Below are 27,989 nucleotides of genomic sequence, written 5' to 3' on the forward strand. Positions count from 1 at the left end.
CTGCAGCATTAACATTGCATTCCTCGCTCTGTTCTTTTACACTCGCACTCTGTGTGGTATGGTCTGCCTATACTGCACACAAAACAAAACTTCTCACTGTACCTAGGTACATGTGACACTAATAAATCAAATCTGGCTGGTGATAATCACTCCCAGAGCTGGCACTCTTGCTTTTAGCTGCCCAGATCACTCAAATTCTCTACCTAAAATTCTCTGCTTCTCTCTCTCTCTCTCTCTCGCTCTTTCTTCCTCACTTCCTTGAAGATCCTTCCCAAAGCTGATCCTTGACCCAGCTTTCACTCACCTGTCCCTAATATCTCCTTATGTGGCTTCCCAAGGGTGCAATCTTGTTTGCTAACCCTTCCTGTGAGACGTGTTAAGGGTGTTATACTGCAGCGAGGGCATTACTGTAGCATACCTGAGGTGGAAGGTCGCTGTGTCCACGATGATGTTGCTGGACAATGTGAAGGTTTCTGCAGTGATTAAAACTCGGACTGGGAGGTAGAGGGGTCTAGAACAGAAAATATAAAGCTGAAGAATGGTCAAGCAGGACAACCCATAGTCCCAAAAGACGGCTATTAGAGTCATACAGCACAGCAACAGGCCCTTCAGTTCAAGTCATTCATGTCAACCAAGTTTTCCAGACGAACTGAGTTGCCAGCATTTGGCCCACATCCCTCTGAACCTTTCCTATTCATGTACCTGTCCAAATGTCTTGTAAATGTTGTAACTGTACCTGCATCTACCACTTCCTTGAGCAGCTTGTTCCACACACATTCACCAATAAGAGACAATCTAACCATCACCCCTCGACATTCAACATCCTGAGGGTTACCATTGACCAGAAACTCAACTTCACTCACCACATTAACACAGTGGCTACAAGAGCAGGCCAGAAGCTGGGAATACTGCAGCGAGTAACTCACCTCCTGACTCCTCAAAGCCTGTCCACCATCTACAAGGCACAAGTCAGGAGTGTGATGGAATACTCCTCAGTTGCCTGGATAGGGTCAGCCCCTACAACACTCAAGAAACCTAACACCATCCAGGACAAAGCAGCCCTGGCTTGATTGGCACCACATCCACAAACATCCCACTCCCTCCACCACTGACCTCAGTCACAGCAGTGTGTACCACGTACAAGATGCACTGCAGTAACTCACCAAAGACCCCAGGACAGCGCCTTCCAAACCACGGCCACTTCCATCTAGAAGGACAAGGGCAGCAGAGAGATGGAACACTGCCACCTCCAAGATCGTCCCCAAGGCACTCACCATCCTGACTTGAAAATATGTTGCCGATCCTTCACTGTCGCCGGGTCAAAATCCTGGAATTCCCTCCCGAAGGGCATTGTGGGTCAAACCACAGCAGGACGACTGCAGTGGTTCAAAAAGGCAGCTCACCACCACCTTCTCATGGGGCAACTGGGGAATGGGGACAATAAATGCTATCCAGCCAGCGACGCCCACATGAATGGAAAAAAACACATACCACACCCTCTCTGTGATAAAGTTGCCCCTAAGGTCCCTTTTAAATCTTTCTTCGCTAACCTTAAAAATATGTCCCCTAGTTTTAAACACCCCCACCCCAGGGAAAAGACCATTGCTATTCACCCTTTCCATGCTACTCATGATTTTATAAACTTCCATAAGATCACCCCTAGGATCCTAGGCTCCATGGAAAGAAGCCCATATGGGAATTTAAACTGAATCTAACTGGAGCTCAAATGAAAGCAAATCACACACATCAATCAGGCATATTACTAGGCATTGCACATCAAACAGGATTCAGTTCATATTCCTGGGGTAGGAATCTTTGTTCAGATTCCTCCTGACTTAAGGGAGGGGTTAGATTAAATTCCCTACAGTGTGGAAACAGGCCCTTCGGCCCGACAAGTCCACACCACCCCTTGAAGCATCCCACCCAGACCCATCCCCCTACAACTCACACACCCCTGAACACACGGGCAATTTAGCACGGCCAATCCACCTACCCTGCACATCTTTGAACTGTGGGAGGAAACCAGAGCACCCGGAGGAAACCCACGCATACACGGGGGAGAATGTGCAAACTCCGCACAGACAGTTGCCCGAGGCTGGAATCGAACCCGGGTCCCTGGCGCCTTGTGGCAGCAGTGCTAACCACTGAGCCACCGTGCCGGCCCACGGTTATGGGAACGGGCGAGAGGGCTTGACAGAAGGAGACAAAGTGGGGTTAGAAAGTGACAGGAGGCAGAGAGGGACTGGTGGGAGATAGACAGGGTGAGGTAGAGAATGAAAATAAGTGAGGGGGTGAGATAGAGGCAGAGAGATGGTAAAAGAGATTGCGACAGAGACAGAGAAACGGAGGGAAAGAAGGGGAGTGGTAGGAGAGGGAGCGGTGGTGAATGACAGATTGTGGGCAAAGTTTTAAAAAAGAGGAATATAAGAGAGGTGAGATAACAAGGTGTAGATCTGGATGAACACAGCAGGCCAAGCAGCATCAGAGAACCAGGAAGCCTGAAGTTTCAGGCCTAGAAGAAGGGTCTAGGCCCGAAAAGTCAGCTTTCCTGCTCCTCTGATGCTGCTTGGCCTGCTGTGTTCGTCCAGCTCTAAGCCTCGTTATCACAGATTCTCCAGTGTCTGCAGTTCCTACTATCTCTATATAAGAGAGATGGTTTGGAAGGGAGAGGGAGACTGTCACATTAAGAAAACGGTGAGGCAGACACGTAGAAGTGTGGTGGGAAGCAGTTTCTCTGGGATATCCTAGAGATATGGGCCAAATGTTGGTCAAGGCTGTTGACTTGTTCTCATTCAGATGTTTCGTGGCCATGCTGGGTAACATCATCAGTGAGGCCTCTGATGAAGCGATGTTATTCTACTCCACTGCAACTTATACCGTCCTGTCCGTTATGGTGTGTACTGTCATTTCCAGTTTTGTTCTGTACGGGTTTGTATATGGGGTCCAATTCTATATATTTGTTGATTGCGTTATGGGCTGAGAACTATGCCTATAGGAATTCCCGTGCGTGGCTTGGGTTACTATGGTAACTTTGTCCCATACAAAACAAAACCAGAAATGACAGTACTCACCATAACAGGCCAGGGAGTATAAATTCCAAGCGGAGTAGAACAACATCGCTTCATCAGAGGCCTCGCTAACGATGTTACCCAGCATTGTGATAAAACGTCTGAACGAGAACAAGCCAGCACAGCAAGCTAGTCAACAAACTCCCCCACAACTCGAGCTACAAACCTGTGCTGAAACTTTAAATCAAATGATGATCGTGAACCAGATGAATTTTTCTGACGATTAGGCCATTGTCTCCTCGCATTTGGCCAATATCCCTCTAGATATGGTGTGGTAATAGAGGTGGGAGAGAGCGAGAGCGAGAGAGAACGAAAGCGAAAGCGAGACTCACGGAGAATAGTATGGGAGAGGATTGTGATCATCATGAGAGACACAAAAAGACCAAAAATATAGAGGCAGACACAGAGGCAGTGAGGAGAGAGACAGAGAGTCAGGCAGTCGGTGAGGGAGAGAGGGAAGGAGAGGGGAGAATGCTCCATGTGTAGCTGCCTAACTGCCACCTGCCCAGATAGGGTTTCCAGTTGACCTGTTGCAGAGGGAACACAAAGAGAGAGAGGAGGAATCTGTCAACAGAATCCCAAGAGCCAGGAGTGAGACAGCCGGCCTGGGAGAGAGTCTGTTCTGCTGTGTGCCATATCCCCAGGTAGGTTGCGCAGAGTGGGTACTCTCTGCTGGAGGCACAGCTTGGTCACTGAGGGTGAGGGGGGAGAAACACCCACCTACCGAAGGATCGAAGGGTTTGGGAGGCAGGCAAGAGTTAGAGAACTGCAGAAACAGACATTCCCAGCCCCGTTTACCTGTAATCGACGGCACAGCTGACCAAGTGAGTGTGCAGGACTGTGATCACCGTAGGAGGGGTGTAGCCCAGAATTGGGTCATCCAACACATCGAAGAAATCCATCAGCTACAAGAGAGTGAAGGACAGAGGCTGAGAGACCGAGACTTCATCACAGACACACACACCTACCAGTGACACAAATTCCAGGCAGAAACCTACAACAGCAGCAGCCGCCTCCTCCCAACTGCATTCCTCATCCAATATAACATGAGCCCCCCATTAAATGGTGGTGAGTTTCAACAATCTGGTTCAGGAGGAGCGAGGAAAATAGCCTCCACAACTTTACCAGAAAGACACTCTCCCTCCCTGAGTTCTGAAATAACTCCATGGAAGCCGGTATCTAGTACAGATTAGTAAGTTTGCAAACATTGCAAAGATTGATAGAGTTGCAAAGAGATCATAGAATCCCTACAATGTAGAAACAGGCCATTCGGCCCAACAAGTCCACACCGACCCTTGGAGAATCCCACTCAGACCCATCCCCCTCAGACCCACCTAATCTGCACATCCCTGGGCACTATGGGACAATTTAGCACAGCCAATCCACCATAACCTACACATCCATGGGCACTATGGGACAATTTAGCACGGCCAATCCACCCTAGCCTGTACATCCCTGGGCACTATGGGGCAATTTAGCACGGCCAATCCACCATAACCTACACATCCATGGGCACTATGGGACAATTTAGCACGGCCAATACACCCTAACCTGCACATCCCTGTGCACTATGGGACAATTTAGCACGGCCAATCCACCATAACCTACACATCCATGGGCACTATGGGACAATTTAGCACGGCCAATCCACCCTAACGTGCACATCGCTGGACACTATGGGACAATTTAGCACGGCCAATCCACCCTAGCCTGCACATCTTTGGACTGTGGGAGGAAACCAGAGCACCCGGAAGAAACCCACGCAGGCACAGGGAGAATGTGCAAACTCCACACAGACAGTCGCCCAAGGGTGGAATCAAATCCGAGTCTCTGGCACCATGAAGCAGCAGTGCTAACTCACTGAGCCTGTGTGAATAGTGAGGAGGATGGTCAGAAGATACAGCAGGATGTAGATCAACCGGAGGCGTGGACATAAAAATGGCAGATGGAGTTTAATGTGAACAAATGTGGAAGGTAAGGTGCAAGTGGAAATTACACAGTGAATGGGAGAACCCTTAGGAGCGTTGATGTGCAGAGGGATGTGGGTGTACAGTTCCACAGATAGATAAGGTAGTAAAAAAGGCCGATGGCATGCTTGCCTTCATTGGAAGGGGCACTGAGTATAAGGATAGGCAAGTTATGTTGCAGCTTTATAGAACTTTAATGAGTTAGTCCACACTGGGAATATTACGCACAGTTCTGGTTACCTCACTAGCAGAAAGATGTGGACGCTTTGGAGAGGGTATGGGAAAGGTCTACCAGGATGTTGCCTGATAGGGGGGATTTTAGCTAGGAAGAAGGTTTGGATAGCCTGGGTTTGTTTTCACTGGGACACAGGGGGTTGAGGTGCGATCTGATAGAAGTTTATAAGATTGCGAGTGGCGTCGATCGAGCGGAGACTGACGCTTTTTCCCAGGGTTTGTTGGGGGGGGGGGGGGGTCAATCATAGGTTTAAGGTGTGGGGGGGCAGGGTGCTATTTGAAAGAGACATGCAGGGCTAGTTTTTCACACAAAGGGTGGTGAATGGCTAGAGGTTAGCTAACATGGTGTCACCATTTAAGAAAGACGGTAAGGAAAAGCCAAGGAACTATAGACCAGTGAGCCTGTCATCAGTGGTGGGCATGTTGTTGCAGGGAATCCTAGGGACAGGATTTACATGTATTTGGAAAGCCAAGGTCTGACTAGTGATACCCAACATGGCTTTGTGCGTGGGAAGTCATGTCTGACTAACTTGACTGAGTTTTTTGAAGAAGTAACGAAGAGGATTGATGAGGGCAGAGCAGTGGTTGCGATCTGTTTGGACTTCAGTAAATCATTCAACAAGGTTCCTCACAATAGGCTGATCAGCAATGTTAGATCACTGGGAGAACTAGCCATTTGGATACAGAACTGGCCCAAAGGTAGAAGACAGAGGGTGGTGGTGGAGGGTTGCTTTGCAGACTGGAGGCCTGTGACCAGTGGTGAGCCACAGGGATTGGTGCTGGGTCCACTGCGTTTTGTCATTTATATAAATTATTTGGATGTGAACATAGGAGGTACGGTTAGTAAGTTTGCAGATGACACCAAAATTGGAGATGTAATGGACAGCAAAGGAGGTTAGCTCAGAGTTAAATGGGACCTTTAATCAGATGGGTCAAGGAATGGCAGATGGAATTTAATTTCGGAAAACATGAGGTGCTGCTTTTTGGGAAGGCAAACCAGAGGAGGACTAGTACACTTAATGGTAAAGTCCTGGGGAGGGCTGTTGGATAAAGAGACCTTACAGTGCAGGATCACAATTTCTAGAAAGTAGACACGCAGGTAGACAGGGTAGTGAAGAAGGTGTTTGGTACGTTTGCCCTTCCTGGTCAGAGAATTGAGAATAGGAGTTGGGAGGGTCATGTTACAGCTGTACAGGATATTGATGAGGCCACTTTTGGAATATTGCGTTCAGTCTGGAATTGCCGCTACAGGAAGGACGTTGTAAAACTTGAAAGGGTTCAGAAAAGAGTTACAAGGATGTTACAAAAACAAAGTTACTGGAAAAACTCAGCAGATCTGGCAGCATCTGCGGTGGAAAAAAACAGTTAACGTTTCGGGTCCACTGACCCTTCCTCAGAACTGTGTTTTCTCCTCCACAGATGCTGCCAGAGCTCTGGGCTTTTCCAGCAACTTTGTTTTTGTTCCTGATTTACAGCATCCGCAGTTCTTTTGTTTTTTTCAAGGATGTTGCCAGGGTTGGAGTGTTTGAGCTACAGGGAGACGCTGAATAGACTGGGGCTATTTTCCCCGGAGCGTCGGAGGCTGAGGGGTGACCTAATAGAGGTTTGTAAAACCATGAGGGGCATGGATAGGGTGAATAGACAAGGTCTTTTATTTCCCTGAGGTGGGGGGAGTCCAAAACTAGAGGGGCATAGGTTTAAAGTGAGAGGGGGAAATTTTTAAAAGGGACCCGAGGGGCAATGTTTTCATGCAGTGGGTGGCGCGTGTGTGCAATGAGCTGCCAGAGGAGGAGGGGAAACAGACAGAACAGCAGCATTCGAGAGGCACCTGGATGAATAAATGAATACGAAGGGAACAGAGGGATACACATCCTGTAACTGAAGACAGTTTTAGTAATGGAAAGGCAAAATGTGTCAGCATGGGCTTGGGCGGCCAAAGGGCCTGCCCTTGTGCTGTATGCTTTTTGTTTATCCCCTCACCAGGGCACAACCTTTACTTACAAGTGCACAATACACGGACGAGGACCAGCTAGCCGATCCTCAGAGAGAGGAGAATCCCTGACACTCCTGTTTATGTCTGTCAGCCAGGGCTCCCTGATTGGCCCCGGGTTAACAGCCACGATTGGGAAACTCATACTCCATGATATCTGGCCAACCTTGTTCCAATCACTAAGTTCTTTCACTGCTTTTATTAGAGAGATATTGCCCAGAGGTACACTGCTTGGGACGTCTTGCCAAGCAAAGAGTTAAGCAAAAGTCAGGGAGTGGCTAGCCCCTGCTTCTTACCTGCTCGTGCCAGCTCTGGTTAGTTAAGGCCATTCGGTGGCACAGGGTGGCACCTTGTAATCTGAGGGCAACTAGGAACTCCTGGAATCAAGAACAGAAAAGGTCACTCAGAGAGAGGGGGCACGAGAGAAAGAGTGCGAGCAAGAGAAAGCCAGCAAAAGAAATAAACAGGAAAACAACTGAGACCTTGCAGGACTACCCTCTCCTCACAGGCAGCACATAGACTGGGTATGCTTGAACACGGCACACCACAAGCACCCCTCAGTGGTGAGCAGGTACAGACCCACGGCCCCCATCTCATCTTGGCATAAGAGGTAGTAGGAGCTGCAGATGCTGGAGAATCTGAGATAACAATGTGTAGAGTTGGATGAACACTGCAGGCCAAGCAGCAGGAAGGGTGATGTTTCAGGCTCTAGACCCTTCTTCAGATTTTTGATGAAGGGTCTAGGCACGAAACGTCAGCCCTCCTGCTCGGCCTGTAGTGTTCATCCAGAACTACACTTTGTTATCTCATCTTGGCATAAACTAGGTACCAGCCCTGCACCTTCAGAGAGCCCAGCATGGAATGCCCACAGTGACCACTGCCGCACGCGCGTGCACACGCACATATACATACACACCCACACACACTCTCAGAGTGGCTCTCTCCCTACGAACTGTATAGCTAGGTGGCCTTGTTGCTGGACAGAAAGTGTGGGTACCATGCTGTCCCAGACACTGCGGTGTTCTGAAGCCTAACCACAGTCACCGTGCCGATCTGCTGTACTGAAAGATCTCAGAGACCGCTCAGCGCAGTACACTGAGCCCACGCCCGTTCCCTTCAGAACGGCCACCAAACTCAAACAGGGCACTCCAGATTGCTCTTTTCTGGCTTTGAGTTTTGAACAGGGTGAGTTGTGATGATCTGAAAAGCACAGCCTGATGGGGCAGTGGAAGCAGATTCAATCAGAACAAGGCGAAAGGGAAATTGTGTAAATAATGGAAGGCCAGGGAAGTTGGAGTGGGATAGTGGAGCAATTTCCCGACCCCATTCACTCCTCATCTGGCCCCCACCTACCCTCACCCATCATTGCCCCTTCCCCAGTCAGCTCTCAACTCGGCCCGACAGGTCAGCTCTCACCACCCCATCAACAGCGTTCCCAGTCACAGCTCATCGCTAACCCCAATTCCCCATATCTCTGATAGGCTGAATGGCCCCCCATCCTGGGCTGAAAAGTGAGCATGATGACGGCCTCAGCCTACGTTGCCCCCATTACTGTCCCACCAGGGAACCCCATCACCACGCCACCCAGGGACCACCCCCATCACTGTGCCACCCAGGGACCCTCTGCCATCACCGCACCACCCATGGCCCACCCACCGTCACCTCGCCACCCAGGGCACCCCTCTCCATCACCATGCCAACCAGGGACCCCACCCCAATCACCATGCCAACCAGAGACCCCCATCACCACACCACCCAGGGACCCCCCCATCACCGCACCACCCAGGGACCCCCAATCACATCACCACGCCACCCAGGGACCCCCAATCACATCACCGCGCCACCCAGGGACCCCCGATCACATCACCGCACCACCCAGTTACCCCCCTCCCCAATCACTGTGCCACCCAGAGCCCCCCCACCATCACTGCGCCACTCAGGCACCCCCCGCCACCCGCTGCAACACCATGTCACCGAGGGCCCCTGCTATCACCTCACTACCCAGGACCCTCCCCCTTCACCATACCAACAACACCTTGCATCTCTCCTCCTCCATCACCCTTCATATGCACACTCCCAAGTAACCCCTCATCACCACAGCTGCGCCCTCCGTCACTCCTTATCTCGCACACCCCAGGTGAGTCACCCCTCATTACCGAGCCAATGAAGCATCTCCATCTCCTAACCAGTCACCCTCAACTCACCCCACTACCCCAACCCCAGTCACTCTACAACCCCACCCCCAACAAGTCAGCCCGCACCACCCCATCAAAAGAACCCCTCATTTCAGTGTTCTCCCCCACCCCCAAGTCACACCGGATCTTGAACCCAATTACCCTTCTACTACACGAGCTTTACCCCTTTATATCTTCAATCGACGTCCTCTGGTCCCTCATTCTTGCAAGAAACGGATACAGGTCACTCCCCTCCAACATATACTCGAGTGAAAACATTGGTCATTTTCACACCCCTTAAATCTCGCCTCCCTCATCTCAGGAAAACTGCCCCACTTCTGCAGTCCCTGCCCAGTGCTATGAAAAGGCCCTCGGCTGAGTCCAGGGAAGAGGCAGAGAGAGGGTGGGCTGCCAGAAATACCTTGATGCTCCTCACAGTGTCCAGTGTGATCTTGATGGCAGCAGAGAGCATAGGTGGGCTCCTGTCCTTCCGCCCAGCGGCTGCCGAGAGCCTAGTGGCCAGTCCCTCCTCCGAGCACAGGATGGTGGGATCCAGCCCCACGGGGGCAGTGAAGCTCAGCACGTCCAGTCGTTCCGGCAGGAAGTAATCCTCAACCTCGGCTGTTTCAAAGCAGGAAGGGAGGAAAAGGGCATTAAGAGGAGTTAGTATCCCTGTGAGGGAGCAATAGGGTGAGTGGGGCACAAAGGAAACATCCACGGGAAGTGACTCTCCCAGCACTTCACCCAGTAACAGACAGTGACAGGTTGGAGGGAGACTCACATGATCCAGATAAGCTTCTTTGCTTATTTCTTTCATGGGGTTTGGGCGTTGTTGGCTAAGCCACTGGTCGTACTCTTGACGAGGAGGCGGTGGTGGTAAGCCACCTTCTTAAATCTGTTGCAGTCTTTGGGGACTAGGGACACCCACAGTGCTGGCAAGGGACAGACACCCAGGGTTTGGCGCCGTAACATTGAAGGAACAGCCAATATATTTCTGAGTCAAGATGGTGAGCATTTTGGAGGGGACCTTGCAGGAGCCAGTGCTTCCATGTATCTGCTGCCCTTGTCCCTCGAAGGAGGAAGAGGTTGCGAGCTTGTGGTCAAAGGAGCCTTGATGAAAATGTGCAGCTGCATTGTTTGAGATGGTACACACTGCTTGCCACCGAGCGTTAGACAAAAGACGAGAATGACCTCGCAGCTCCATCAGTCAATGTTTTCATGGCTGGTGCAATAATTCTCAACTCCACTTTCACGCCTTTCACCCACCCTTCATTCCCTTACTGATTAAACATCTGTTTATCTCAGCCTTGAATATACTTAATGACTCAGTCTCGCTGCCCTCTGTGAAACATTAGCTCGCTCTCTCTGTACAGATGCTGCCTGGCCCAATGTGATTTCCAGCACTTTTTGTTTTCAGTAAAGAATTCAATAGATTCACTCCCCTGAGAGAAAACATTCCTCTTCATCTCAAACTTAAATGGGCAACCCCTCATTTTGAGACGATATTCTCTGGTCCTAGGCTCTCCCACAAGGGGTAATAACCTCTCCAGATCGACCCCGTCAAGTCACCCTAAGAATTTCTTTTCTAATAAACTCTAATGCCTACTCCACGGCCCAAACTACTGAAACTTCCAATCACTACAGACCCAAACTACTCAACCTTCAAATGCCTACAGGCTGAACACGACTGAAACTGCCAGTGCCTACAGGCCCAAACTACTCAACTTTCCAATGACTACAGGCCCAAACTACTCAACCTTCCAATGCCTACAGGCCCAAACTACTCAACCTTCCAATGCCTACAGGCCCAAACTACTCAACCTTCCAATGCCTACAGGCCCAAACTACTCAACCTTCCAATGCCTACAGACCCAAACTACTCAACCATCCAATGCCCACAGGCCCAAACTACTCAACCTTCCAATGCCTACAGGCCCAAACTACTCAACCTTCCAATGCCCACAGGCCCAAACTACTCAACCTTCCAATGCCTACAGACCCAAACTACTCAACATTCCAATGCCTACAGGCCCAAACTACTCAACCATCCAGTGCCTACAGGCCCAAACTACTCAACCTTCCAATGCCTACAGACCCAAACTACTCAACCTTCCAATCCTACAGACCCAAACTACTCAACATTCCAATGCCTACAGACACAAACTACTCAACCTTCCAGTGCCTACAGGCCCAAACTACCCAGCCTTCCAATGTCTATAGGCCCAAACTACTCAACCTTCCAGTACCTACAGACACAAACTACTCAACCTTCCAATGCCTACAGACCCAAACTACTCAACCTTCCAGTGCCTACAGGCCCAAACTACCCAGCCTTCCAATGTCTATAGGCCCAAACTACTCAACCTTCCAGTGCCTACAGGCCCAAACTACTCAACCTTCCAATGCCTACAGACCCAAACTACTCAACATTCCAATGCCTACAGACACAAACTACTCAACCTTCCAGTGCCTACAGGCCCAAACTACCCAGCCTTCCAATGTCTATAGGCCCAAACTACTCAACCTTCCAGTACCTACAGACACAAACTACTCAACCTTCCAATATCTACAGGCCCAAACTACTCAACCTTCCAGTGCCTACAGACCCAAACTACTCAACCTTCCAGTGCCTACAGACCCAAACTACTCAACCTTCCAGTGCCCACAGACCCAAACTACTCAATCTTCCAATCCCTACGGACCCAATCTACTCAACCTTCCAATGCCTAAAGATCCAAACTGCTCAACCTTCCAATGGCTACAGGCCCAAACTACCCAGCCTTCCAATGGCTACAGGCCCAAACTACTCAACCTTCCAATGCCTCCAGGCCCAAACTACTCAACCTTCCAATGCTGACAGGCCCAAACTACCCAGCCTTCCAATGGCTACAGGCCCAAACTACCCAGCCTTCCAATATCTACAGGCCCAAACTACTCAACCTTCCAATGCCTACAGGCCCAAAATACTCAACCTTCCAATGACTACAGGCCCAATCTACTCAACTTTCCAATGCCTACAGACCCAAACTACTCAACTTTCCAATGCCCACAGGCCCAAACTACTCAACTTTCCAATGCCTACAGGCCCAAACTACTCAACCTTCCAATGCCCACAGGCCCAAACTACTCAACTTTCCAATGCCTACAGGCCCAAACTACTCAACCTTCCAATGCCTACAGGCCCAAACTACTCAACCTTCCAATGCTTACAGACCCAAACTACTCAACCTTCCAATGCCTACAGGCCCAAACTACTCAACCTTCCAATGCCTACAGGCCCAAACTACTGAAACTGCCAAAGCCTACAGACCCAAACTACTCAACTTTCCAATGCCTACAGGCCCAAACAACTCAACCTTCCAGTGCCTACAGACCCAAACTACTCAATCTTCCAATCCCTACAGACCCAATCTACTCAACCTTCCAATGCCTAAAGACCCAAACTACTCAACCTTCCAATGACTACAGGCCCAAACTACTCAACCTTCGAATGCCTACAGGCCCAAACTACTCAACCTTCCAATGCCTACAGGCCCAAACTACTCAACCTTCCAATGCCTACAGACCCAAACTACTCAACCTTCCAATGCCTACAGACCCAAACTACTCAACCTTCCAATGACGACAGGCCCAAACTACTCAACCTCCCAATGTCTACAGGCCCAAACTACTCAACCTTCCAATGCCCACTGACCCAAACTATTCAACCTTCCAATGCCTACAGACCCGAACTACTGAAACTTCCAATGCCTACAGGCCCGAACTACTCAACCTTCCAATGCCTACAAGCCCAAACTACTCAACCTTCCAATGCCTACAAGCCCAAACTACTCAACCTTTCAATAACTACAGGCCAATACACTCAACCTCAGGCGGCGATAGACAGACTGCCAATGTAAGCTTGACCCCGGGTGGCAATGTTGTTGGAACAGCACTCAGCCAGACAGATAACCAGTATCCCATCATACCCCAACTTGTGGCTTGTAAATGGTGGACAGCATTTGGGAAGTCAGGTATTGTGAGCTACTCGCTGCAGAATTCCCAGCCTCTGACCAGCTCTTCTAGCCGCTGTGTATATACGTCCCGTCCCCTTTACTTCCTGGGCACTGGTAACGCCCACAATGTTTATCATGGGAGATAATCACAGTTGGTGATACTGAATAGCAAGAGGAAACGGTAACATTCTCCCTCTCTCGCTCTCTCATTGGAGAGAGTCACTGCCTGGCACTTGTGAGACACAAATATTACTAAGCACTTGTCTGCCCAAGTTTAAAAAAGGGTGCACAGGTATAGTTGCATATTGTCACTGTTAGTGTTTCACATTGTAGTGGACGGTTGCACAGAGACTGTGTTACTGAACTAATAATCCTGGAAACCGGAGCACCCGGACGAAACCCATGCAGACACGGGGAGAATGTGCAAACTCCACACAAACAGTCGCCCGAGGGTGGAATCAAACCCGGGTCCCTGGCGCTGTGAGACTGCATTGCTAACCGCTGAGCTACTGTGCTGCACCTCGGTTGGGATGTGTGCCTGGGGGAAAGTATCACTCTAAAACATCCATAAGATGTTTGTGAATATACAGGGCACTGGGAGCACAACTTTTACAAACCAGGGGGCCGGGTCAAATGAACTAAAGAAATGGCATTTGCCTCCTGGTGGAGCACAAGAGAAAACAAGGCAGGGAATGAACAGGTCACTGAATAAACCAAGGTGTAAATCTAACACGGGGACTGGAATCTGGAAACACTGGATGGTTTTCACCCTGAAAAGGAGAAACGGCAGCGTACAGAGCCTGCTAACTCAAGGCAGTCTCCACCACCCGGCTTTCACTGTATTGACACAGTGAACTTCCACTCCCACCCTCGGGTGCTGCTTTTGAATGTAGGGGTGCAGGAGGGTGGAGGGGGGCTTACTGGCTAGACAGGGTGGTTGAGAAGACGTTTAGCACGCTTGCCTTCATTGTTCGGACCTTTGAGTACGGGAGCTGGGGCGTCATGTTGAGGTTGTACAGAACACTGGTGAGGCCTCTTCTGGAGCACTGTGTCCAGTTCTAGTCTCGCTGTTATAGGAAGGATATTATTAAGCTGGAGTTGGTTCAGAAAATATTTAGCAGGATGCTGCTGAGAACGGAAGGTTGGAGGTGTATGGAGAAGCTAGATAGGCTGGGACATTTTTCACTGGAGCCTACGAGGTTGAGGGGGTGACCTTGCAGAGGTTCATAAAATCACAAGGTGAATGGCAGGTGTATCTTCCCTAGGGTGGGGGATTTCAAGACTACAGGCACTTATTTTTAAGGTGAGAGGAGAAAGATTTAAAAAGGACACAGGGGCAACGTTTTACACAGAGAATAGTCCGTGTGTGGAATGAACGTCCTGAGGAAGTGGTGGACACGGGCACAGTCATAACATTTTAAAGACATTTGGATAAAGTCATAGAGCTGTACAGCACGGAAATAGGTCCTTCAGTCTACTCGTCCATGCTAACCAGATATCCTAAATTAATCGGGCCCCATTTGCCAGCATTTGGTCTGTATCCCTCTAAACCCTTCCTATTCATAAACCCATCCAGATCTCTTTTGAATGTTTTCATTATATGAGCTTCTGCCACTTCCTCTGGCAGCTCGTTCCATACACACATCGCATAAGTACACAAAGAAAGGTTTGGAGAGATACAGGTCAGTCGCAGGCAGGTGGGACTAGTTTAGTTTGGGGCTTCGTTCAGCATGGACTGGTTGGACCAAAGGGTCTGCTTTCATGCTATATGACTCTTTGACTACATTGGCTTTTTTTAAGGTCAGCCTTCCAGGGCCCCAGCTAGTGGGATGGTACTGTACCTTTCTGGTATAGGGCTACTTTGCTGGACTCAATGCAGAGGTAGCTGAGATCAGGCTGACCCTTGTACTGCGATACAGTGAAGATGGTGCCACTCTCCACATCAAGGACCAGCTCCCCATGCACCCCAGTGACTGGCTTCTCCCCTTCGCCCTGTAAAAGAATGAGACAGACCAAATGTCAGGTTCTAAGCATGGCGTGCATTCAGTGGAGAAACTGCCAATGCGACTCTTTGGGAACACAGGAACATCATTCAACCCCTTGGCCCTGTTCTGTCCTTCAAAGAGACTGTCGATCTTCTGTACCACAACTCCATTCACACACCTTAATCACAGAAGTCACAGAATCTCTACAGTGTGGAAGCAGGTCATTTGGTGCACTGAGTCCATACTAACCCTCCGAAGAACATCCCAATCAGAGACACTCCCTACCCGATCCCTGTAACCCTGCTAATTCACCCAGTCTATGCATCCATGGAAACTATGGGACAATTTAGCATGGCCAATCCACTTAACCCACACATCTTTGAACTGTGGGAAGAAACTAGATCACCCGGACGAAACCCCACACAGACGCGGGGAGAGTGTGCAAATTCCACACAGACTGTGGCGTGAGGCTGGAATAAAACCTGGGGTCCCTGACCCTGTGAGGCAGCAGTGCTAACAACTGAGCCACCATGCCACCCTATAAAGTCATCTCACATGAAAAGACCATATCTTTTTGCTTTTATGTGTTTTGCTTTGGACTGAAATGGGAAAGAAAGGCCGAGGATTGTTGAAGCATTAGTACAAACTGAGTTACCTGACACTCACTGGAAGTGCTGTTTACACAGTTGTTAGTTCGAGCAGTAAGGGAGAACCTAGTGACAGATGAGCTGGAGCTTAGGGATGTGTATGAAAGGAGATTGGAGGGCAACAAGTTACTTATTCGTCTGTTCAATGGTGACCAGTTGCTGACAACAAGGACTTTCTGCCTGCCAACAACGACATGATTGGCCCCCAGGTGGTTGTGAATGGCCAGATTAGAAGTCCTCAAGCCACTGAAAGGAAAGAACTATTTCTGCACTGCATTTAAAAGCTCCTCAGGCCACTGAAAGGAAAGAACTATTTCTGCACTGCATTTAAAAGCTCCTCAGGCCACTGAAAGGAAAGAACTATTTCTGCACTGCATTTAAAAGCTCCTCAGGCCACTGAAAGGAAAGAACTATTTCTGCACTGCATTTAAAAGCTCCTCAGGCCACTGAAAGGAAAGAACTATTTCTGCACTGCATTTAAAAGCTCCTCAGGCCACTGAAAGGAAAGAACTATTTCTGCACTGCATTTAAAAGCTCCTCAGGCCACTGAAAGGAAAGAACTATTTCTGCACTGCATTTAAAAGCTCCTCAGGCCACTGAAAGGAAAGAACTATTTCTGCACTGCATTTAAAAGCTCCTCAGGCCACTGAAAGGAAAGAACTATTTCTGCACTGCATTTAAAAGCTCCTCAGGCCACTGAAAGGAAAGAACTATTTCTGCACTGCATTTAAAAGCTCCTCAGGCCACTGAAAGGAAAGAGCTATTTCTGCACTGCATTTAAAAGCTCCTCAGGCCACTGAAAGGAAAGAACTATTTCTGCACTGCATTTAAAAGCTCCTCAGGCCACTGAAAGGAAAGAACTATTTCTGCACTGCATTTAAAAGCTCCTCAGGCCACTGAAAGGAAAGAACTATTTCTGCACTGCATTTAAAAGCTCCTCAGGCCACTGAAAGGAAAGAACTATTTCTGCACTGCATTTAAAAGCTCCTCAGGCCACTGAAAGGAAAGAACTATTTCTGCACTGCATTTAAAAGCTCCTCAGGCCACTGAAAGGAAAGAACTATTTCTGCACTGCATTTAAAAGCTCCTCAGGCCACTGAAAGGAAAGAACTATTTCTGCACTGCATTTAAAAGCTCCTCAGGCCACTGAAAGGAAAGAACTATTTCTGCACTGCATTTAAAAGCTCCTCAGGCCACTGAAAGGAAAGAACTATTTCTGCACTGCATTTAAAAGCTCCTCAGGCCACTGAAAGGAAAGAACTATTTCTGCACTGCATTTAAAAGCTCCTCAGGCCACTGAAAGGAAAGAACTATTTCTGCACTGCATTTAAAAGCTCCTCAGGCCACTGAAAGGAAAGAACTATTTCTGCACTGCATTTAAAAGCTCCTCAGGCCACTGAAAGGAAAGAACTATTTCTGCACTGCATTTAAAAGCTCCTCAGGCCACTGAAAGGAAAGAACTATTTCTGCACTGCATTTAAAAGCTCCTCAGGCCACTGAAAGGAAAGAACTATTTCTGCACTGCATTTAAAAGCTCCTCAGGCCTTCAGATAGACTGTTTCTTTATCCTCAATTGCTGCTCTAAGTGTGAACCACTCGCCCGACAACTCCTGTAAGCAAGTGGAGGTATCTGGAGAAGGAAAATTGAGAAGCAAGTGTTTTGATCAGCACAAGAACCGCCCCAGTAGATCCTGTGGACAGGGACCGCTTAACTGCTTTCCCAGTCTTTCCCTCCATCCAAAACACACTTTCTTTTTGAATCTGTCTTCATGCGTGTGTAGAGGATGAGTTTTTTAAGGACGGCAAGAGTTTTAACTGCAGAGGTATAGGTCAACAGTTCACACTTGTTTATCTGTTGTTATAATCTATTGATTTGTATTGAATAGTCATTATTGTTGAGTACAGAAACCTGGTCCATTCCACCTAACAATCTAAAAGACAGGTAAACTGGGGAGTTCTTATGTACTTTTTAAAATCTTTAACTTTCGGGATCAGAAATGGTGCAAGTCGATTTCTAACCTCAATCCCAGTGAGATGCAAGACCCAGAATGTTGGAACAGAATCATACAGCACAGTAGATGAGCACTCCTTGTGTTCTGTCAATGAGCTAGCCAGTTAGTCCCACTGATTTTTACCAATGACCTAGCTAATATTCTCTTCTTTGAATATCAATCTAACTTACCCCCAAACCCCCACCACGTGCCTTTAGGACGTTCCTACTGAATCTGCACCCACCCTCTTTCTTAGGCAGCCGATCCCAACTCATTGCATCTGAAAGAAAACATTCCACTCTGAAGCTTTTGTCAACTCTCTTCCATCTTAACCGAAGTGAAATTGATGTGAAGAGTACTCTCAGGTTAGAAATTTCAACTGATACTCCAGATTCAATGGAGAAAATTCCACTGCCCTTTGTGCAAACAGTGTTTCCTGTCATAGAACATAGAACATTACAGCACAGTACAGGCCCTTCGGCCCTCAATGTAGTGCCGACCTGTCGTACTGATCTCAAGCCCACCTAATGTACCTAAAGTTCGCGAATCTACTACCATTGCAGACAAAGCGTTCCATTCCCTTACTACTTTCTGAGTCAAGAAACTACCTCTGACATCTGTCCTATATCTTTCACCCCTCAATTTAAAGCTATGCCCCCTCGTGCTCCCCGTCACCATCCAAGGAAAAAGGCTCTCCCCATCCACCCTATCTAACCCTCTGATTATTTTACATGTTTCAATTAAGTCACCTCTCAACCTTCTTCTCTCTAACGAAAACAGCCTCAAGTCCCTCAGCCTTTCCTCGTAAGATCTTACCTCCATACCAGGCAACATCCTAGTAAATCTCCTCTGCACCCTTTCCAATGCTTCCACATCCTTCTTATAATGCGGTGACCAGAACTGTACACAATACTCCAAGTGTGGCCGCACCAGAGTTTTGTACAGCTTCACCATAACCTCTTGGTTCCGGAACTCAATCCCTCTATTAATAAAAGCTAAAACACTGTATGCCTTCTTAACAGCCCTGTCAACCTGGGTGGCAACTTTCAAGGATCTGTGTACATAGACACCGAGATCTATCTGCTCATCTACACTGCTAAGAATCTTACCATTAGCCCTGTACTTTGCCTTCCGGTTACTCCTACCAAAGTGCATCACTTCACACTTGTCTGCATTAAACTCCATTTGCCAGCTCTCAGCCCAGCTCCGCAGCTTATCTATGTCTCTCTGCGACCTACAGCATCCTTCGTCACTATCCACAACTCCACCGATCTTAGTGTCATTTGCAAATTTACTAACCCATCCTTCTACGCCCTCATCCAGGTCATTTATAAAAATGACAAACAGCAGTGGACCCAACACTGACCCTTGCGGTACACCACTAGTAACTGGTCTCCAGGATGAACATTTCCCATCAACTACCACCCTCTGTCTTCTTTCAGCAAGCCAATTTCCGATCCAAACTGCTATATCTCCCACAATTTCATTCCTCCGCATTTTGTACAATAGCCTATTGTGGGGAACCTTATCGAACGCCTTGCTGAAATCCATATACACCACATCAACCGGTTTACTCTCATCTACCTGTTTGGTCACCTTCTCAAAGAACTCAATAACGTTTGTGAGGCACGACCTTCCCTTCACAAAACCATGCTGACTGTCCTTAATCAATTTATTCTTTTCTAAATGATTATAAATCCTATCCCTTATAACCTTTTCCAACACTTTACCAACAACTGAGGTAAGGCTCACTGGTCTATAATTACCAGGGTTGTCTCTACTCCCCTTCTCGAACAGGGGAACCACATTTGCTATCCTCCAGTCATCTGGCACTATTCCTGTAGACAATGACGAGTTAAAGATCAATGCCAAAGGCTCGGCAATCTCCTCCCTGGCTTCCCAGAGGATTCGAGGATAAATCCCATCCGGCCCAGGGGACTTATCTATCTTCACCCTCCGTAGGATTTCTAATAACTCTTCCTTGTGAACCTCAATCCCAACTCGTCTAGTAGCCCGTATCTCAGTATTCTCCTCGACAACATTGTCGTTTTCTAGAGTGAATACTGTTGAAAAATATTCATTTCGCACTTCCCCTATCTCATCTGACTCCACACACAACTTACCACTACTATCCTTGATTGGGCCTAATCTTACTTTCGTCATTCTTTTATTCCTTAAATACCTATAGAAAGCCTTAGGGTTTACCCTGATCCTATCCGCCAACAACTTCTCATGTCTCCTCCTGGCTCTTCTGAGCTCTCTTTAGGTCTTTCCTGGCTACCTCGTAGCCCTCAAGTGCCCTAACTGAGCCTTCACATCTCATCCTAACATAAGCCTTCTTCTTCCTCTTGACCAGAGATTTCACCTCCTTTGTAAACCATGGCTCCCGCACTCTACAGCTTCCTCCCTGCCTGACAGGTAAATACTTATCTAGGACACACAGGAGCTTTTCCTTGAATAAGCTCCACATTTCTACTGTGCCCATTCCCTGCAGTTTCCTTCCCCATCCTATGCTCCCTAAATCTTGCCTCATCTCATCGTAATTGACTTTCCCCCAGCTATAACTCTGCCCAGTGGTATACACCTATCTCCTTCCATCACTAAAGTAAACATAACAGAATTGTGATCGCTATCACCAAAGTGCTCACCTCTATCACCAAAGTGCTCACCGCCCCCAAACAGGCTTGAATTCTAAAGCAATGGCCCCCTGTTCTGGGCTCCACTCCCTACAGAAAATATTTATCTAACCTTCTAACTCCCTCCAATAGATCACCCATTCATTTCTTCTCCTTTATTTTCTCAAATGATGTGTGCATCAGTTTCAAGATCAACATTTGTGGCCCATCCTTAATTGCTCTTCAACTGTGTGGTTTGCTTGGCCTTTCTAAGGGCATTTAACAGTCGATCAGATTTCCCAGAGTACAGAGTCACATACAGGTAAGATGGGGTACGGTTGGAAATTTGAGGACATTAGCTAAAAAGTAGGGTTTTATGACAATTATGGACTGTTGAGCAAAGAGACCATCTCCCTTGTTTACCCCATGACACGTTCACCTGAGAGGGTAGAAGGCACCAGATTTTAAGCACTCGGCCCCGAATATAGCACCATTGACGGTATGGCATTCCTTCTGCAGTGAGACTGGAGGTGACTACGTTGCATCTGTGATTTGCTCCCTGGACAGCGCCTCCTCAAACCTTGGGAATGGGAGTCATACTGCTTCACCAAACCAACAATATGCTCACTCAATCCAGGTCATCGCTTGCCTTGGAGGTCAGGCTAAGGTCAGTCTGAATTGGCCACATTAACATGGCGAGCTAATAATGTACAGTCCCTGCCGTTAATTTCCTCGCTATGTCCCTTGGGCAGCAGTCACCCTACTTAAAGTCATAGAGTCGGATTCATACACCACAGAAACAGACCCATCAGTCCAACTTGTCCACGCTGACCAGATATCCTAAATTAATCCAGACCCATTTGCCAATATTTGGCTCCTATCATTCTAAACCCTTCCTATTCATATACCCATTCTGATGCCTTTTAGATGTTGTAACTGTACCAGCCTCCACCACTTCTTCTGGCAGCTTGCTTCATACACTCACGTTCCTCTACGTGAAAAACATACCCCACAGGTCCTTTTTAAATCTTTCCCCTTTTACCTTAAACCCATTCCCCTCTAGTTTTGAACTCACCCCACCCTGGGAAAGAGACCGTGGCTATTAGGTCTAACCACGCTCCTTAGTGTCCGACAGTTCAGGGAAACAAAGCCTCAACCTATTTAGCCTCTCGGTCTAATTCAAACCCTGCAGTCCTGGCAACATCCTTGTAAATCTTTCCTGCACCCTCTCAACTTTAACAATATCCTTCATATAGCAGGGCGAACAGAATTGTACACAGTATTCCAAAAGTGGCTTAATCAATGTCCTGTACAGCTGCAACATGATGTTCCAACTCCCACGCTCAATGTTCTGACCAATAAAGGCAAGCGTACCAAATGCTGCCTTCACCGCTCTGTCTACCTGAGACTCCACTTTCAAAGAACTATGCACCTGTACCCCGAGGTCTCTTTGTTCAGCAACGCAGCCCCAGGGCTCTACCATTGATGCAATAAGTCTTGCCCTGCTTGACTTACCAAAATACTTATACCGGTTCAACTAGCAAAGGCATGTTTGACCAAGACTGGTTACGACCCTCTCCACCCTCTGGCTCACCTTCAAGTCAGTCAGGGCTGTGACCCTGCCTTTTCCAATGTTCACAACAGCTGAAAGGAAGCTCAGTGCTCTGCTCCTCTTGGCCTCCGCCCTCCTCCTCCTCCCATTCTCTTCAACTGAGTAGAAGTGGGAATCTTCATCTTCGGAGTCAGAGTCTAGCAGCAAAGGAGAGCTGGTGAATCGCTGACAATGACAGGGCACCTTATCTGTGGGCCTTGCACACAGCCCAGCAATTTAATACTTCTCTTATTCCTAAAATGACAGGCCCCCAGTAGCTGAACAGCCTCTTATCCCCATATAACAGGCCCCTGTAGCTGAACGGCCTCTTATCCCCATATAACAGGCCCCTGTAGCTGAACGGCCTCTTATCCCCATGTAACAGGCCCCCAGTAGCTGAACGGCCTCTTATCCCCATGTAACAGGCCCCTGTAGCTGAACAGCCTCCTATCCCCATATAACAGGCCCCCAGTAGCTGAACAGCCTCCTATCCCCATATAACAGGTGTCTGTAGCTGAACGGCCTCTTATCCCCATATAACAGGTCCCTGTAGCTGAACGGCCTCTTATCCCCATATAACAGGCCCGAGTAGCTGAACGGCCTCTTATCCCCATATAACAGGCCCCTGTAGCTGAACGGCCTCTTATCCCCATACAACAGGCCCCAGTAGCTGAACGGCCTCTTATCCCCATATAACAGGCCCCTGTAGCTGAACGGCCTCTTATCCCCATATAACAGGCCCCTGTAGCTGAACGGCCTCTTATCCCCATGTAACAGGCCCCTGTAGCTGAACGGCCTCTTATCCCCATACAACAGGCCCAAGTAGCTGAACGGCCTCTTATCCCCATATAACAGGCCCCAGTAGTTGAATGGCCTCTTATTATTATCATAACAGGTTCCAGTAGCTGAATGTCCTCCACCCATTCCTGAGGAACAGTGAATAGCTGCCCTCTCTAAGGGGATGTAAACCTCCTTGCTGTCCCTGTGCCAAGATAGACTGGACGATCTCCTCCTGTTCTGTGTAACAAGCTAGACACTGAACAGCGCCCACCTGTTATTATGCAACAGACTTGAGGGGAGTGGGGCTGGCGGTGTTTCAGTGCCCTGCTCCCATTCTTGTGCAATAGACTCGTGTGGCCAAAAGCATTCCTTTACTTGTGGCATAGTTTCAAAAGACATAATGGTTTCTGCTTGCTCCTACATTACAAGCTCCATCAGGAGAATAGCCACCTCCTGCTGCCACAGAGTATTCAAGGCCTCGTTCTGCTCCTGTGTATAAAACTGTACCCTGCACCATCGTGCCAAGAGGCTGGTGAGATTGCAGAGCTGGATTTTCAACGGTTACTGATTTAAATTTGGTGCCACCAATCTCTGTTAGGCCGCTCAGGCCCAGCAGCATGGTCTCGCTGACAGCGATGTCGGAAGCAACTTCGGGTTCCCGGCAGCTTCTGCACTGTCAAGGCAGACCTAGCGCCGGCTCAACGTTGAGTCTGTCTCACATCCTTTTGGGCGGAGGTTCCAGGAGCCGCGCTGAGGGGGAGACGGTCCACCGAAGCTGCACTCTGCAGCGGCTGAAGGCGTGATGGGGTCCAGGCCCGGAAGGTCCAACGGTCCGGGTTTTCCTTGAGATTCCTGCGGGGTTAATGCGGCAGCATGGTCAGTCTGGTCCGGACTGGGACTCCTCTCTGGCGGCTTCAGTGGCTATTTTCATCGGCGTCGGCTATGTCTCCTCCTGGTTGTCCTGATGGTCCATGACTCCACGCGGCTTTTTCCTCAGCATCGTGGTGGCTCCGGCCCGGGATTCCACTGGGGTGGGGGGGAGCTGTCAGGGTCCTCAAGCCCAGAGCCACGAAGTGGATTAGAGGTTGGAACTGTCTTAAATTATCTTTTTACTTCTAATTTCTTCTTGTCTTTACAGTCTGATTCTGAACTTTCTTTTTCTTTATTGTTCCCATTTATTAGAGTGATTTTGCACTTTTGAAGGTCTGTAATGCTGGACATATTGTACTCAAGAATCCGTATCTGAGTACATTTGTACGCCAGATAGCACCTGTAAAATCTTTTCACTGCATTTATGGGAGTACATGTGACAGTAAGGCTAATACAATTCAATCAAGTCATGCCCCTCACCCTAGCACCCAGGCCCCAGATCCCGCCCAGCAATGGCTCTAGCGGTTCAGCATTGATCAGTTCTCAGTAGGAGAGTGTACGGGGTTCCCTCTGCCGGCTGACTCACCGAGGAAGCGCAGAGCAGTAAGTGTTTATGAAGAAGGGCACCCGGGTTACGGAAAGAATCGCTCACCCAGTCTGAAGGCTGACTTGCAGAGGCGGAAGTTGTCCTGTGCAAAGGGGGTGCAGCCCGGCAGGAGAGGGTGCAGCCCTGCGGCACCCACGCCCTGTGCCATGTTGCTGGGCGAGGGTGCAGCCGGCGCCCACATCAGAAGGTCATTGTTGATTCTAAAATGGGAGAAGGAAGAAAAACGCAAAGACATTGTTATGAAGCTTCATTGCATGTCTGAGCTGCTATTCCCTTTCCACATAACGCTGCTCCATCAGAGAGCCAGTGGACTTGTTGGGCTGAATGGACTCGTCCTGAACTGTAACAGTTTCAGTCTCGTGTACTTGAGGAAGGATGGAAAAGTATTGGAGGTGGTTCAGAGAAGGTCTACCAGTCTGAGAACTGGTTACTCTACGAGGAAAGGTTAGAGACGCGGCTTGTTTCTGGCGTTTAGAAAAGTGAGAGGTGAGCTGATTGAAGCACAAAACATCTTCAACGATCTGGACAAAGCCGACGTGGAAAGCATGTTTCCTCTAGTGGGCAAGTCCAGAACCAGGGGACCTACCCTTTTAGGAGAGACAGGGGAATATCTTTTCTTTCAGAGGACTGAGACACTTTGGAGCTCCCTGCTCAGAAAGCAGTGGAGACCAGTCACTGGATATTCCGAAGGCCATGGTGCAAAGGTTCATCTTAGGCAAGGGAATCAAAATCAAGGGGTGGATAGATGGAAATATGGAATCTGCAATAGCTATTACTTTATCGAACGCTGGACTAGGCTTGAGAGGCTGGAAGGACTATTTATGCTCCTGATTCAGATGTTTATTAGACTTGCATTGTTCAAGCACCTTTCACCATCTTAGCATGCCCCAGTGTGCCTTACAGACAGCGAGGTCTGTGTCAAGTGTAGTCACAACAACATTAGAACTGCAATTAGGAGGTGCACATGTTAAAATCTCTCACTGGTTCTGGGTAAATCAAGTGTCAAGAGGCTCAAAGACCCGGATGCATTTTGACATCACATTTTCCATTAAAAACTTACAACCTCTACTGCTGAGGAACACAAGCGTAGCACTGAAGGGAACGTCATTTTCCATCCGAGCCACTTGCCATCCTGACTTGGAAATATATTGCCATTCCCTTCAGTGTCACTGGGACAAAATCCTGGAGCTCTCTTCCCAACCACACAGTAGGTGTCCCTATCCCACAAGGACAGCAGTGGTTCGAGAAGGCAGCTTACCACCATATTTTCCGCAGGCACTCAGACATAATAACTGGTAAAGCCTAAGATGCTCACATCCCACGTACACACAGATAAACATAGGCCAGTCCATCCATCGTGCCTGTGGCAGCTCCTCGGACTATCCCACTAATGGCACACCCGCCATCCTTTCCCAGTAGCTGTCCAAATGTGGCCAATTTCCCTCCGTGCAGCACAATGGCTGTGGTTAGCACTGTTGCCTCACTGCCTCAGGGGCCCAAGTTCAATCCCACCCTCGAGATGCTGTCTGTGTGGTGTTTGCACATTCTCCCCATATCTGCGTGAGTTTCCTCCAAGTTATCTGGTTTCCACCCACAGTCCAAAGATGTGCAGATTAAGGTGGATTGGCCGTGCTAAATTGCCCCAGAGTGTCCAGGGATGTGCAGGCTGGATGGGTTAGCCACGGGGAATGCAGGGTTACAAGGATAGGGTGGGGGATGAGCAGATGCTCTTTGGAGTGTCAGTGTGGGCTCGCCCGGATGAAGACCTGCTTCCTCACTTTAGGGGCTCTGCGATTCTGAATGATCCGATGTGTTTCCACCGATCCTCCCAGTAGTGCACTCCAGTTCACAATAGCTCACGTTGTGACAAAATCTCCTCTCCCCCCGCTCTGGTTTCGTTTTATTTGCATCCCTTGGGTTATTGACCCCTCGTGCTCTTGGACACCATTTTTCCTTCACTACTCTAACAGAGTCCATCGTGATGGCCCTTGAAATGTCATAACATGCAAGACCACGGGTCAAGTGCTGGTCAGTGGGGCAAGCATATATTTAGAGTAGTTTATTGTCGCTGCAGACCTGATGGGACTTTTTTTGTATTATGTGTTTCTATGATAAACTATCGATGATTCGGTTCAATCCATCTTTCATCACCTCTGCTTCAAGCGGAACTATCCTACCTAGTTCTCAGACGAGGGATAAATCTGACAGGACAGTGTTGAGGAGAAGTGTCTTCAAGCAGAGAGTGGTGAGCCTGTGAAATTCTCTGTCATGATAAGTAGTTGAGGCCGAAACATCATGTTCTTTCAAGAAGGATGCAGATAAAGCTCTGGTGACTAAAGGGATATGGAGGGGAAGGTGGGATTAGGGTCTTGAGTCAATGATCAGAATCACAGAATCTCTGCAGTGCGGAAGCAGGCCATTCAGCCCATTGAGTCCACACCAACCCTCCAAAGAGCATCCCACCCAGACCCACTTCCTATCTTATCCTGATATCTCCCATGACTAATTCAGCCAGCGTACACATCGCTGGGCACTATGGCTAATTTAGCACGGTCAATCCAGCCTAACCTGAGCATCTTTAGACTATGGAAGGAAACTGCAGCAGCTGGAGGAAACCCATGCAGACATGGGGAGAATATGTGACCTCCACATGGGCAGTCGCCCAAGGGCAGAATCAAACCTAAGTCCATGGTGCTGTGAGGCAGCAGTGTGAACCACTGAGCCACCGTGCAGCCTTGATTTTATTGAATGGTGGAGCAGGGTCGAGGGGCTGAATGGCCTACTCCTACTCCTATCTCCTATGTTTCTGATGGTGGTAGGGGAACTGGATGCTACCTCAGCGTGTCACTCATCCTACCTGTTGTAGATACTCTCGTAGAATTCCTTGCTGGGAAACAGTAGGTTCAGGGCAGGCAGGGTTAACTCCAGCACATACTGGGACGTTGCCAGGGTCTGAGACTGGAATTGTGCCATCTCTTCCGGATCTCCTGGGATCACCATCTGTCAAGCAGAATGAATGTTAAAGGTTGCTGTTCACAAACTAAACATCGCAGGGCTTTTGTTTTTTTAGGTAGGGCACATGGGTGGTGGTTTGGCTTGGGAAGGAGAGAAAAGTTCAAGTGAGGTAGTGAAAGGGCATATGATGGCTGAGTGGTTAGCACTGCTGCCTCAGAGAGCTCGGACCTGGCTTCGATTCCACCCTCGGGCGATCGTCTGTGTGGAGTTTGCACATTCTCCCCGTGTCTGCATGAGTTTCCTCTGGGTGCTCCAGTTTCCTCCCACAGTCCAAAGATGTGCAGGTTAGTGTGAATTGGCCGTGCTAAATTGCTCCGTAGTGCCCAGGGATGTGCAGGTTAGGGTGCATTGGCCATGGGAAATTGTCTCATAGTGCCCAGGGATGTGCGGGTTCGGGTGGATTGGCCGTGCTAAATTGCCCCATAGTGTCCAGGGATGTGCGGGTTAGGGTGGATTAGTT

The 27,989-nt window shown here is 48.7% G+C and overlaps 1 protein-coding gene across 3 annotated transcripts in view; it reads right to left on the reverse strand.

Moving 5' to 3' along the window:
* atg2a (autophagy related 2A) overlaps positions 1-27,989 on the reverse strand; it is a 139,010-nt gene that overhangs the window by 57,924 nt on the left and 53,097 nt on the right. For all 3 annotated transcript variants that reach the window (XM_048525104.2, XM_048525102.2, XM_048525101.2), the window contains exons 18-25: positions 27,372-27,514; positions 24,560-24,714; positions 22,261-22,415; positions 15,270-15,420; positions 9,855-10,054; positions 7,556-7,636; positions 3,867-3,973; positions 419-511 (exon numbers count right to left, since the gene is read on the reverse strand). In XM_048525104.2, coding sequence (XP_048381061.1) covers positions 419-511; positions 3,867-3,973; positions 7,556-7,636; positions 9,855-10,054; positions 15,270-15,420; positions 22,261-22,415; positions 24,560-24,714; positions 27,372-27,514 — 1,085 coding nt within the window. The remainder of the gene's footprint in view (positions 1-418; positions 512-3,866; positions 3,974-7,555; positions 7,637-9,854; positions 10,055-15,269; positions 15,421-22,260; positions 22,416-24,559; positions 24,715-27,371; positions 27,515-27,989) is intronic.

The sequence above is a fragment of the Stegostoma tigrinum genome, chromosome 42, assembly GCF_030684315.1.
Source record: "Stegostoma tigrinum isolate sSteTig4 chromosome 42, sSteTig4.hap1, whole genome shotgun sequence".
NCBI lineage: Eukaryota > Metazoa > Chordata > Chondrichthyes > Orectolobiformes > Stegostomatidae > Stegostoma > Stegostoma tigrinum.